General features: G+C 37.7%; 2 protein-coding genes across 3 annotated transcripts in view; one reads left to right on the top strand and one right to left on the bottom strand.

Annotated features, from left to right (window-relative positions):
* Positions 1–14,500, bottom strand: part of LOC145279634 (uncharacterized) — a 32,468-nt gene that overhangs the window by 4,741 nt on the left and 13,227 nt on the right. The gene's annotated exons all lie outside the window — the stretch shown is intronic.
* The window catches only part of LOC145279633 (monocarboxylate transporter 2-like), a 160,751-nt gene that overhangs the window by 134,848 nt on the left and 11,403 nt on the right, over positions 1–14,500 (top strand). For both annotated transcript variants that reach the window (XM_080130856.1, XM_080130855.1), the window contains exon 4: positions 1,926–2,750. In XM_080130856.1, the coding sequence (XP_079986982.1) occupies positions 1,926–2,750 (825 nt within the window). The remainder of the gene's footprint in view (positions 1–1,925; positions 2,751–14,500) is intronic.

The following is a 14,500-nucleotide window of genomic DNA, read 5'->3' as shown; positions in this document are numbered from 1 at the left end:
AAAGAAATAGCCACAGTAATGCAGAAATTAGGAACTCGTGACTTCTGGAAAATCTATAACAGTGTAGTAAATAATGGACAATCAACAATTCCCCCATTAACCAACAATCTTGTAGTTGTTTGCATGGCACTGGATAAGGCTAATCTGCTTGCCCGTTGGTTTGCCTCCAGCTCTACTTTGGATCCAGTAAACCATTCCCTCCCAGATTTTCCTCTGTGGGCAGAAACCACAGTAGATAATCCGAAAATCACCCCTTCTCAAGTATATGATATCATAAAAAACCTAGACACCTCAAAAGCATGTGGACATGATCTCATCCCGGCTGTACTATTAAAAAAATCCTCTGCTGAGATTGCTTCAGTTCTCTCCAAAGTTTTTAACAAATGCCTTAATAAATCTTGCTTTCCTGACTACTAGAAAACTGCTTCTGTGGTACTAATTTACAAGAATTCTAGCAAAAGAACTGACCCATTAAATTATTGCCACATTAGCCTCCTCCCTCTTTTTGCCAAAAGATTTGAGCTCTTAATTAAGCTCTAGTCCACCACCTCACAGTTGCTAAACCTCTGTCCAACTAACAGTATGGGTTTATGCGAGCCTGTTCTACTGCAGATATCCTAACTATAATCTCTAAACATATATACCATGCACTGGATAAGGCAGGGGAGAGAAGAAGCTCTAGATATATCTAAGGCCTTTGACAGGACGTGGCATGGTGGCCTTCACATGAAAATTAGACCCTATGGTATTACTGGACGAATACTTAACATAATTAAATCCTTCTTAAATAAGAGAAGAATCCAGATTGATCTCGATGGTCGTATGTTTAAACAATATGATATAAATATGGGTGTACTTCAAGGGGCGATCCTTGGACCTTTATTATTCCTGATATTAATAAATGACCTTTCTGATTAAATAGTCTCTGAGATGGGTATATTTGCTGACGACAGTACGCTCTTTAACAGGTATGAGGGGAAAATGAATGAATACATATCCAAGGCAATGGCAGAAATCATAGAGGAAGACCTCCAGTCTGTAGTTGAATGGGGACAAATATGGATGGTCACATTCAATGCTGCCAAGACTAAGCTCGTTTCCTTTAACAACTACAAGAAACCTGTTCAACCACTAATAGCCATGGTTAAAGATACATTACCTGAAAGTACTTTCTTCAAACTCCTCAGCTTAATGTTCATGGGGAACATAGTTGGAACAGATACATTAAGGGCACTGCCAAAGCTGCTACAAGGAAAGTGGTCTCTCTCTACCAAGCTAGAAAGTTACTTATACCTGAGAGTATCCTGTATCTTTACAAAGCCACCATTCGTCCATGTATGGAGTTTTGTTGCCACATTTGGGCTGGTGCATCTGCTATTAGTCTCTCCTTTTTAGAGCTCAAAAGAGAGTCGCCAACCTAATAGGTCCGCACTATCAGCTAGGCTTCAGCCTCTGTCCCATCAACGAAATGTTGCACCACTTTTTTGCCTGTTTTACAAGTATTTTAATGGTAGGTGCTCTGACCAACTACAAGCAGTTGTCCCTCCTCAACATAAATATCCTCGACAAGCAGCAAAATCCCACCCCAGTAGAAATTCCTAGATGTAAGAAAGCCTTCTACTCTAATAATTTATTCCTTAGGACAGCTAGACTTTGGAATTCTCTTCCAGGTTAGTGCTTTCCAGACTGTACTGACATGCAGAAGTTCAAGTGTAATGTAAGCAGATATCTTGTTGCTCAAGTCCCTACATAGTATCCCTACAATTTATGTCCCAGATAGAAGCCCCCTACATCAAAGTGGCACTATGCCTTGTTTGGGATTAAAATGCAATACAAAAAAAATCTTTGTAAAAAGACATAAAAGTGGTGCAAATCTGTTACTTTTCTAAACATTATTATCATGTTTTTTGTTGATTTCTTTGCAGGAATTGGTTATTCTTTCATAAACGTCTCGACATTTGTGGCATTAGGAGATAATTTTGGAGATCAGATTGGTAATCTCTCGATTCTCATCACAATGGCACGACCACTTGCTGGCATGACAATGCCATTCATCGTCAAGTTTCTCATCGATATCTACGGCTGGCGAGGGACTTTGCTTATCGTGTCGGCCTTCAACCTACACATCTGTGCCTTTTCCATTGTAATGGGACCAGAGAAAAATAGCCGATCAAAAGAACTGGCAAATTCAGAGACAGAAACCGAGGAAGAGGGGGAAGGAGATGACGAAAAGGACGAACCGACAGATGGCGCTAAGAGTAAGAAAAAGAAATCACGCAAATCGTTCCATTTTTCAATATTCAAAGAGAAGATGTACCTCTTGCTGATTCTCTCTCTTACTTTGCTAAACTCGTGCTTCAGTGCTGTAACAACAATCATGGTCGACGTTGGCGTCAAACGTGGATTTGGATTGAATCGTAGTGTTCTTGTGCTTACTATCCGTGCCTTCTCCGCTCTCCTTTCTCGGTTTATGTCAGCAACGATCTGGCACACAAAGTGCGTTTCTAATATATCGATGGTATGTTTGACTGGAATTTGTCAAGGATTTGGGATGCTACTACTACCTCTCTCTCGGACGTACTTACTCTTTGTCATAGGCAACGTCATTATTGGATTCTCGGCAGGGACAAGGAATTGCATGACACCTGGTATTATCATGGATTTTATTGGTATTGAGCGGTATGCATCAGCTCTAGGGATGTCCACTACCATGACAGGTGGTGCAGAAGTTTTAAGTGGACCAATTGCTGGTAAGCCATATTTTCTCAAATTTTTGCATTTAATTAAATGCAAGTATGTGTTCGATTTGTCATGTAATTGTTTCATGCACAAATAAAACAATTAACGAAGGGAAGCACATAGTCTTTTCATAGAAACATGCACTTGTTCACATGTGCGTTATCACTAGCGACCGATCAAGAAACAACTCAATTCATAAGAATATTTTGTTATGTAAATAGCCTGGTCTTTATTCTGGCTAAGTTTTACAGATACTTATAAAGTTAAGGGCTTAAGAGAGGTCAGGAAAACTGAACTGAATGAACTTGTCACCTGGTTTTGGAAGGAGTCAGAACCAGACTTATAAGAATATTGAAAATTGAATTCTTTGAATCTCTGAAGAATCCAAAGACAGTCTGAATAATGGAAGATTTTAAAATAAGGAGTCAAGGTCGAACCTTATACTTTACGATACCACAACCCAGGTTGTAGAGGCCAATGCGTGAGATACAGACTCGCCCACTGTTTAGGCAAGGGATTCCAGATGTTGTTGCATTGCTTGTTGATGCCATTGGCAATGTCTTTCAAATTGTCTGATTCTTATGTAAACATACTTCTATACAAGTATGTCCGCACCGATTTTGTTCATTTCATGGCCCGTAAATAGTTTAATTCAAATATAAAAATGGTTACACATGTAATACGATAGTGTAAAGTTACAAATATCCAAAAGATATTTTTCTTTTTTTATTAAAATGCACCGAGATTCTAAATTTATACATAAACTCTAAAAGTTGTTCCATTTAAAAACTAATACATCACTTTTTGTTGCATGTTGGTGTGGGTGTAATAAATCATAGATAAAATATGTAAGTACTAGCAAAGATACCCGTGCTTCGCACGGAGCTTTGTTGCGCACTCGGGTACCAAAATCTGTGGGCACCTTTCCAGTAAGTTGATGTTGTAAGAGCAACGATTGCATAAGGTGATTAACATTTTAACTACCTCTTGTAGTGACTGAAATTCAATCAGGAACTTCACAAAACATTTTCATCAAAAAGGAAGGTTACTTGATGTTACATAGTAAGTTTTTCATTGAAGTAATTTTCAACTCTTGCTTAAATTTTATCTTGCACATTCAATACTAAAAACTTACCACAATCAGATCATGTCAGTTTTTCCTCATATCCATTTCTCGAACTTTTCACTGAAGAGCCTCAGGGTAAACTACATTTCTGCTGCTTTGATTTGGAGCCAGAATGTAGAGTTTTTCTGAACTTCCTGTCCGGCTGATGGAGACGTAGAACATACCGTGACTGAAGCAGTCTGATGTCAAGTCTACGCCAATGGTGTTAAATGTCTGACCTTGACTTTTGTTTATGCTCATTGCAAAACACACCTTCACAGGAAATTGGAGTCTCCGGAATTTAAATGGAAGTTCTGAGTTCGATGGAACTAAGGGGATCCTTGGCAGTAGAACGATTTCGCCTTTGTAGGGACCACAGGAAATGGTGGCCTCAAGTACATTGGTGTGCAATCTGGTGATAACACATCTGGTTCCGTTTGTTGTTTTTGGCGGTTCCAAGGATCGAAGAATCATGATTGGCGATCCAATTTTGAGATTTAAAATGTGTGGAGGCATTCCAGATATCTCCAAAGAGTTTAAAAACTCCACAGGGTAGTGAACAGCTTCATATTCATTAGTAGCCGAATCAACTGACTTGTATTGCTTTGTGTCTCCTGGAAATTCATCCATTATTGAATTGTTCAAATGATTCACATTGCTGTTTAATGGCGAAATAATAGCCCTCTCAGCAAGCCAATCCGGTGATTTTCCATTGTTTTGCAGGTCTGGGTACACTTTGTCTTTCAGTTGCTTCTGATTACCGACACATTTACCAAGCGCAGTTGGAATCTTAATTGTGTCAGGTGAAGAAGTGATAGGAAACTGACCATTACCGATTTGGAGAAGCAATTTTGAGAAGTCTGCTGCAGCTGTGTTATCAGAGATATAGGCTCTCATATTAGTAGTCAGTCTCTTCACTATAACGTGCCTCCAGAGATAGGATTGTTTCAAACTTGCATTGACAATGTTAGCCCTTGTGCCATTTTTAACCACTGGGAGGATTTGACGGAAATCACCGCAAAATAAGGTTGGAATGCCACCCATGGGATTCTTGTTTCCTGTGATGTCTTGCAGTGTTCGGTCAATTGCTTCATAAGCACTCTTGTGCGTCATTGGGGCTTCGTCTACAATGATTGCAGAGGTGTCTCTAATTACATTTGCCAAGGCTGAGTTACCAGTAATTTTGCAAACTGGCTGATCCATTCGATGAGTATCCAAGGGTACTTTAAAAGTGCTGTGAAGAGTGCGGCCACCTTGTAGTAGAGTAGCAGCAATGCCACTGAATGCTGTTGCAAGCACAATCTTTCTCATGGATCTAATCTTTGCAAGGATCAAATTGATTACAAAAGTCTTGCCCGTACCACCTGGAGCATCAAGAAACATCATGTTTTTGTTCATTTCACCTTGTGCTTCCAACATTGCCATGAATGAATTGTAAACTTCTCTTTGAGAATCGGTCAGTTTTTCTTGCATATTTTCTGCTTGTAGGGAAAGTTCTTCAAGATTATAAGTAACTTCACGTTGATACTCTCTCGCGAGTCTTTCATCTCTCCCTTGCGTTGGTGCAGGTAATCCATAGCTTGCCAATGGTTGACCGCACATAAGGAGAACTTTTTCTTCAATTAGACAAAGAGTTTTATTGTAGATGTCCTCATTAAAATCTGCTTCTGGATTGTTAACTTCTTGCCTGTATCTGTGAAGAATGTCTTCAGATATTACATCACGAAAAGCCATCCAGATCTCAAGAGGATTTCTTGGCTCACAGGCTGTTAAAATTATCACAAATAGGCTTCGCAAATTTGAAGGTGATTGAGTGGCACTTGCCTCTCCTACTGCTTGATGCAAGTGATGGTCATTTTCTAGAAGGCCTCGAGCAAGGCACGCTGCTCTGTATGTTTCAAACACCTGACCATTGTATGCTCGCAAATTTTGAAATGAAGTTGGACCAGCAACCTCATTGAGCAACAGGCGTAAGAAATAACACTCCCCTGCTTTTGGACTAATCGTGTAGATTCTCCCAATGCATGGTGCCTTCCATACATCATCATTTTCAGTACCTTCAACTTGTACCCCACGCATTCTTCTCATCCATTTCTTTGTCGATTTGTTCCAAGTGTAAAACTCAGGGACTTCTGCGTATTTGAGACCCCTTGCAAAGTCATCCTCATGGCAGAGTTGAAAAAATGCTGTCAAAGTTGTGGCAGGCGGTGGACCTTGGGCTCGTTCCAGAGCAGTATCAGCTGAGAACATGACACGCTGCCCATTTTCAAGATGAACAGAAAGTTGTACAATTGGGGGGAAATGTTCATAGATGGGATGTTCCAATATCCTCCAGGCCGCCTCTGAACTGCCGACATACCTTGCATTCTGGAACTGCTGGATCTCATCCACAATGTGACTTTGTACTTGGCCTTGTTGGTTAGCTGCTCCATCAGTTCTTTGTAGTTCAAACACTGCTTGATCACATCCTTTATTCACGTATTTGAGGACATATTTGATGCTTTGGATCGAGCTGCAAATTTCTACGTTAATGTGAGCGTTGAACTGCTGAAGGAGGACCTTGTTGTACGGAACAATCCACTGGTTTGTTATTTCTTGATTAACATACCGACCATTTCTCTTCATCCTTATTGTACCAGTCTGGCCTCCATCTTCTGGTTTTCTTCGCCTGTACTTGGGGTAAGAGTCTTGGCCTTGCTCGGTACACTGAAGAAATTCTTTTGGGTATTTTTTGGAACATTTGTTGTCAATCATACATGGACAATTTGGATTAAATGGTCCACAAGGTCCATGCACCATATGTGCCATCACTTTAGCATGAAGATCAGGATCTTCCTCTTTGTCAGGGATCTCTGCAGATATGCAGAGATCCATTTTTTCTGGTAGAAGTTTGTCCTCTGGGGCCTGCCAGGTGAGGATGTGTGCATGCGGCAGTCCTCTTTTTTGATATTCAATACTGTACAGGAAAGCCCTCAGCCTGCCAAATCCTCCCTTTTTAATAAATTCAAGTAATTTTTTTAGCTTCTGCCTGAAAACCCTGGCAACAATATCTGGACGATCCTGAGGGTCTTGCCCTTGAAGACAATTTTCTGTAATTTCTGTCCACTTTGGATTTGTTGTGAACGTGATGAAGAGGTCGGCTCGGCCCATTCGCCGAACATATGCCATGGCATCACTTTGACGCTCAAACATGTATCGAGGGCCTCCTGTATAAGTTGCCGGAAGTACAACTCGTTGACCAAACTGTTCTGGATTTCCATCCTCCCTAAGAATTGAATCTCTCAAGTTGCTATAATTGTCAGCTCTCAGGGTCTGTTGCTCACGCCTCAGGAACTGTAAACGTTCTGTTTCAATCTTGCAGTACACATCCACCAGCCATTGTTGAAATAGTCTTCGGTACCAGAGAAAATAGTTTCCAGGCCGAGTCATTAAATGGTACGAATAAAATTGCTGTTGGGTAACTTTTCGCCCATTGGATGCCTTCATTTAGATGTTGTAAGATGGAGAACCATAGGGGTACATTAACGGGTACATTAAAGTATCGTAGAGGGGATGTAGTTCGGAGATCCATTTTAATGTATCATTTCTAAAACGCAAGACAATATCCCGGTTAGCTGTTGGTTCATTCTCCATTAATATTCCAATCTCATACGTTGTTGTTGGAGCATTGAATCGCCGTGGATGCTCTTCTTGCGGCCTTCGGTCTTCCCTTATGACAACTTTATGTTCTACCAAGTGTTCTTCTTCAATCCTCTCCTTTGTTGTTTTCAGCTGACAAATAAAGCTGCTGTTCTCATGTAAAAATTCAGTCAGACTTTGGAGAATGTCTCTATTGAGTCTACTGTCACGTCCCCGATTATGTAGTTCCTCTTCCAGACTATCCAAGAAGTAGACTTGAATAAACTTTGCTGTTTCATCTTCAGGTGGTAAAAGACTCCCAATCTGGTGGCAAACCTGGCCTCGAATTCTAAAAGAAGGATTCCACCCATGTACTGCCGCAATTTTGTGACCAAATGATGTCATTGCAAAACAATTGTTATAACAGCGTAGATTTTGCAGAAAATCTTTAGAGATGGGACCATTGCCGGAGAGCAAATCTTGAAGCAACTGAGGCAGTGGTGGAAAGCTATCAAGCACAACTTTGCCAGAAGGACAACAACAACCAGGGGTTTCTCCTTTAAATTTTACAGCTGAGCAATGTTGACATACTTTGTCCATTTTTCCTATATCAGCTGTAGTGAGAGAGTCATTTTTGTTGTAGAGCAATCCTTTTCTATTGCAGTGTTCTATTTCATGGTGTCTCAAAGCAGTCATTCGTTGTCTAGCTGCCTCGTTTTCTGTCAATTGCTGGGGCAAAGTCATACTCTCTCTCCATGCAGCCTCTCGTTGTTGCCCTTGGTATAGGCGAAAGCTTCGTTGGGTTTCCGATTCATTTTGATGTCGTTCAGCCACTCTCAACTGACCTTGTGTACGTCTACTTACCTCATATAATTCATTCGATCGTAATATTGCTTCTCTTTCCAGTGCATATCTTTGCCTTTCTTGAATTTCATCTTGTGATGAATTTAACCGCCTTACAGCATGTCTAGTTCTGTCAGCTTCACGTTGGGTTTCTCTTTCCAAATCTGACAGTCTTGCTCTCCTTTCTCTTTGACGTATCCTGTTAAGTTCTAGACGTCTTTCTCTATCTGAATTGTTTTCATTGGAGCGAATTGCAGCAACTCTTAGTCTATTAGCTTCCAATCTTTCCATTCTTTCTTCCTCACTTTCGTTTCTACTTCGTTTGGGTGGCATAATTTCGGTTTTAAACGGAATTGTTTAACGATATTAATGATTGTAAATTAATTAAGCGTAAAGGAAATGTATACTAACTGAAATGGACGAACTATAAATAATATTTCTGAATAGTACAATTATAAACAATTATATTGTACCTATTTACTATGCCTCCCCACGGGACAGAGTTAGACACCAGGGTCGTTTTTTAACGTGGAGAAAAGGTACAAAAATAAAAATTGTCTCAGTCGTGAAGGATTTCTCCTCCACCGAAAGAGAACAAGAAAATGAAGTGCAGCATCTGAAGAACAGATACTACACTTTGATCTTGACCAAAAGGAATGAATAAAAGCGACCTACGTGTGACTCATTACTTCCGGGTGTAAACGTCACAATCTAAAAGTAATAATTAAAAAAAAAAAGTAAATGTAAAATAAATGTAATACCAACTTAGGTTAACTAAGTAAACAGTACAATTAAAACAGTTCTATTAAAACAAATAATTACTAAGATCTAGGTAATTGTTAGTCTCATTGTTATGGTTTTATAGAAAAAAATGTGTAAAAAAAGTTCTGCTTTTGTGAGTACGTGTATTTCTTTTAAATTACATAACCTTTTTATTTTATTAATTATATCTCTTTTAAATTTATATATTTTGTTAGTAAACTGGAAGAAATTCAGTTGAATAAAACCTTGTTCGTGTTCTTTACGTTAAACTCATATTTTTATAAAAGGTTCATCCGGTTTAAAGAAAGCGCTAAGTTTAAATAAGACTGGAAATAACTAATTCAATATATAAATAGAAAAATGAAATAAATATAAGCTTTAAGTCTTAAGATAGTAATAATCAAAATGTAATAAATTATTTGTAGTTCAAATCTATGATAAGACAGGCTTTCGAAATAGGCTCGACCAGAAAGATTAAATTGGAACGAAATTATAATCTCCGTGCCATTTTCAAAACAACCCCACAAAAGTAACGGTATCCTGCAGTTGGTTAAATGACAATGGTTGTAAGAAAAATGTAAAAGAAAATGCGCTTATCTGTTTATTTTGACCTGTTTTATTTAATTAAAAAAACATTGGCTATAACTGGAAGAGAGCGTTATGTTTTGGGGGTTGTTTAAAAAATAGAATGGAAATAAAGTTAGTTCCGTTTTAATTGTCTTTAATTACGGCAAGCGCTAACAAAATCGAAAAATCACTGTTTACATTCGAAATGTTAACTTTTATAGGTTTACAGGTTTGCTTACAAGGCTGGGGGTGTTTAATACAATTATTTTACTAAATTGATTTTTTTCATTTAAAAATAAAATTATTTCTTTTTTAATAAAGTTTTATTTTAAAATATTTGTTTTTGTTTATTTATATAAAATTACGATAGTTGAATTGTATTCTTTCAATTATATTGGCAAGTAAAATATAAAAGATTAAAACGGAACGAAATTGAAATTTCCATTACATTTTCAATACAATCCCAAAACATAAAGCTTTCCTCGCCAATGAATTGTTTTGATAATATACGTAAAGTGAAATAAATCGAATATAAAATTAAATGAAAATATATTAAATAATTAAATGTTAAATAGATTTTGTAAATAGTACAGTTGAAATGATTAAAATATTTCCAATATGTAATAAGGTCGAGGTAATTAGTTAAAGAGATTTAATATAATGTGATATGCAAATGAGCATAAGTCATTCGATATGGGGGTGGTTTGTAGACTAGTATATAAAGAAATTAGGCATAGATTCTTATGTCTCCTATAACAGAAACATCCTAAAATGGGTTCTAATGTTTCTCTACCAGGAGAGATCTACCCTCTTACCTCCTTTATATTTCGTTGATGATGGAGAGCTGTACACACAGACAGAAACACACGAACCCTATTACTTTATAAAAATATAGATATGTGTGTATGTGCTTGCATGCATGCATGTGTATGTGTGTGTTTGTGTCTGCCTGTGTGTTTGTGTCTGTCTGTGTGTGTTTGTGTCTGTGTGTATGTGCATGTGTGTGTGTGTATGTGCATGTGTATGTGCATGTGTGTGTGTTAAACAATACCAATTAGATATATTCTAAAGAAAAGGAATAAGTATAAAAAGCAGTGTATTTTATTGTTAAAGGAATAAAAAACATTGCTAATGTTATGGGAAAGATAATGTCGGGGTTACTTTACACAATAAAATGCAATATGGGACAAAATATCTGCTACTCAATCATAAAATCGCAAACCGTTAGTTTTAACTTACAACTTACAGTTAAGGAGAACAAATAAATCTGGGAAATAAGGAATTTGAAATGATGTGAACTAAAAGAATGCAGAATGATTGTTAGTTAAAATGCCATACCAACGGCATTCACCCTCAGTTGGTTGAACTGGCTTTCTGAAAGAGAAAGTTTCTAGGGAAGATTAAATTCACAAGCGATCCCCAGTCACATATATATCTTCATCAGATATATACATGACAATGTTAAGTTTTTGCAGTTCTTGTAGGGAGGTGTCAATGTCCTCCTACATATTTTGTCCTGTATTTTAAAATAGTTACCCAACCAGTACTGGTTTGGCTCAACGTTGCTTAACTTTGGTGATCTAATGAGAATAGGTGTGTCAATGGGATTATGTCATGTTAGTTTTTTTGCATGTGTGTGTGTGGGGGGGGGTGAGTTCATTCCCTATGGATCTTGAAATGACTGCACCAATGTTTCGAAAATTTCATACAAATGTATCTTATGTGTCTAGGAGTGTTCTTAGATAAGTTTTGTATTGGAATGCCTCCGATAAGTATTGAAAATCAATAATCGAAAAAATTTCATTAAAGAAGGAACAAAGTTAACACCCTTATACAGCCTAACATCACAAGTGCATTTGACAAGTTTTATCATTACACAAGCAAAGAACCCAGCATTTAAAATCAACAATATGTTCGTTATTAAGACAGGGACATTGTCAAAATGAATGTTTCAGTTTAGAGCACAACTAAATCATGATACTTGACTTTTGCATTTAAAACTTTAATTCAAGCCATTATATATAAAAATAATTTTATAAAATGAACAGTTGGTTCTCTACAGTGCAATGTAGACTACAATGTAAGTCACTGTTGGTAAGCATGTGAAGCTTCCTCCTGGTGCACCATAGTGGGTCCCTGACTAGAGCAGGTAATTACTCGATTTGATTTAAAAATGTGCAATTTCACCAATTTCGATGACAAAAAAGTATTGAAAGTATAGAACATTCATTAATTCTCAGTCAATCCCGGGCAACATCAAGTCTCCCTACTAGTATTCTATAAAAAAATGCATTACTGACATTAACAAAGAAGGTAAAAAGATCTTTTCTCTCAAAGAAAATGTACTAATACTAAAAAAATTTTTAAATGCGCAATATAACGTGCCTCTCTTTATGCTCTTTTTCTCTTTCATAATTTAAAATAAAAATGAATGACAAAATGGCTCGTATATTAACAAACTAAAAATTTATTGAAAATAAAGAAAATAAAAGGAGAGACATTTGTCTATATGTCATTCAAAAAAAAAAAAAAAGTAGCAGATACTCATAGTGGAAAACTTTACAATGACATATATATTTTTTTTTGAAGAAATTTTTTTTGTGTGTGTGTGTTTTCTTTTTTAATTTGCCCATAAGTTCTTATCAGCAGACGATAAGTATGTTTTGAGAAGAGATCTTTCTTTCTATCTCTCTCTCTCTCTCTCTCTCTCTCTCTCTCTCTCTCTCTCTCTCTCTCTCTCTCACACACACACACACACACACAGAGTCTTCTGTATATGATAGATTGCTTGAGGAATTAGTTTGCATTTTTTTTTTCAAATTAGTACATAAAATAACTGAAAAACCAATCCCTGTTAACAAAACTGGGCTCAGTTGTTTAGATATTACGATTCACCCATGGCAATGCTGATGAAGAAAAAAAACCAACTTTGTGGTTGTTGTTTTGTAGTTTTTTTTTTTTTACTTTAACACACCCACACACCCACACACACACACTGTCCTTTATATAATAGATTATGATATTTGAACAGAATCAAATTTCTAAAAAAAGATGAGACTTTATTGCTGATTGTCCATAATGTAATTTGTATCAATCAGTCCAGATATTCTTGTTACGCATTAAGGAGAATGTTTTAGTCCATAGTCAATGTCCATTTGGTTTTGTTTTACACTATTTATTGAATTCGTTGCCTCTCATTTTGTTCATTCTGTTTTCTTAACAAATTAACAGTACAAATAATAATTCTTTTTAATAAATCGTTTATAGTAAGTATTGTGTTTGAATGGTTGATACACTCCCTATGCTAAACTGTTGATATGTTTTTGATGAGCATATCAGATATTTTAATGTTGTGTAAAAATCTTTTGTTAAAGTATTGTTAGTGTTGCAGTATTTTTGATATAATGTGAGGGTATGATTAAAAAATTGTAAGGCTCTACATATAGACACTGGCAATAGGAACTGACCAATCAAGTGGAGCTATGTTCTTGTTGCAGGGGCGGTTGTCCAGGGACAATCGATCCAACAACTAACAAGGTAGACACAGACAAAAAGTAAACAGCAAAAAGGCAAAGAAGAATGACAGACACAGGTTGTTTGGTTAAAGACGAGGGTTCGCCTTTTATTTTTTTAAAGGAAGCAAAAAATCGTATGATCTGGATGCTGGTCGCCTGGAAGGTCGCACGTCACTGGAGGCTAAGGTCATGGAGGTCTGGAACAGGTACTCCAGATATAGCGTCGTTCAGGGTTGCTCGCTGGGTCTGAAACGATCAGCTGGACGTCTAGGCGGTCCGGAACGGATTGTGGACACTAAGAATGAGGTAATCAGTGTTAAGGAACAGACGACACTAAGAACGGAGGGATCAGTGTTAAGGAACATGTGATACTGAGAATGGAGGATCAGTGTTAAGGAACATGTGATACTGAGAATGGAAGATCAGTGTTAAGGAACAGACGACACTGAGAATGTAGGGTCAGTGTTAAGGAATGGACGACACTGAGAACATAGGGATCAGTGTTTAGGAACAGATGACACTGAGAATGGAGGAATCAGTATTTAGGAATGGATGATTGGTAGGGAGCCAGGTGTGAGCAAGGTTGCAGGTCGGAGGAGCGAGGTGGCAGGCAAGGCTGCAGGAGGCACCAAGGGCTGGAAGGCTACAGGAATGAGCAGGAAGTCGCTGGAGACTGGAAGTGAAGTTCGCTGCTGGTGGGTCTCAAGAAGCAAGCAGTAGTGAATCACATTTGTGAAAACTCTTATTAGCCCTGATAAGGGCTGTTTGAATTGCTGCTGAGAACGGCTGCTGCTACTGGAATCCTTCAATGCTGGTGGATTCGGACGATGTGACTGGTAGTGTCAGTTGTTGCTCCCCGGGCAAGTTGCCCTGACTTGGCCAAAACGAGCTGTATTCATTTTGCCGGTGTGATATTAGTGAGGTTGGTCCCAATGAAAACAAACAAACGACTCTAATTAATTCTAGAACGAAATTTATGCAATCAAAAGTAGATTGGGAGTTTGTTGATTCCATTTAAATTAATTTCATCTAAAGGGTAAAAAGTCAATCGCCTGATTTGTTGGTGTTTTGTTGATATATGTTCATGCATTTCACTCGTGCTTAGCCGAACGTTTCACTCATGTTTAACCCGTAAGAGAAGGAGCGGGGGGCGAAGAAAGAAAGAGAAAAAAAATGGAGACGGTGATTTTTGAAACGGTGACATTCTGATAACAACCAATCAGAAACCATAATTGTGCCATACTAATAATTTTTTGTGCCCTTTGCTTGCAAAATTTTAAAGTCTGAGACTTATACAGAACAACTACCCATGGAAAAATTTTCATCTCTAGGATTTCTACTGATTAGAAAC

This window comes from Euprymna scolopes, chromosome 7 (genome assembly GCF_053919585.1).
Source record: "Euprymna scolopes isolate OS-2025 chromosome 7, ASM5391958v1, whole genome shotgun sequence".
NCBI lineage: Eukaryota > Metazoa > Mollusca > Cephalopoda > Sepiida > Sepiolidae > Euprymna > Euprymna scolopes.
This window is presented reverse-complemented; position numbering and strand designations above follow the sequence as displayed.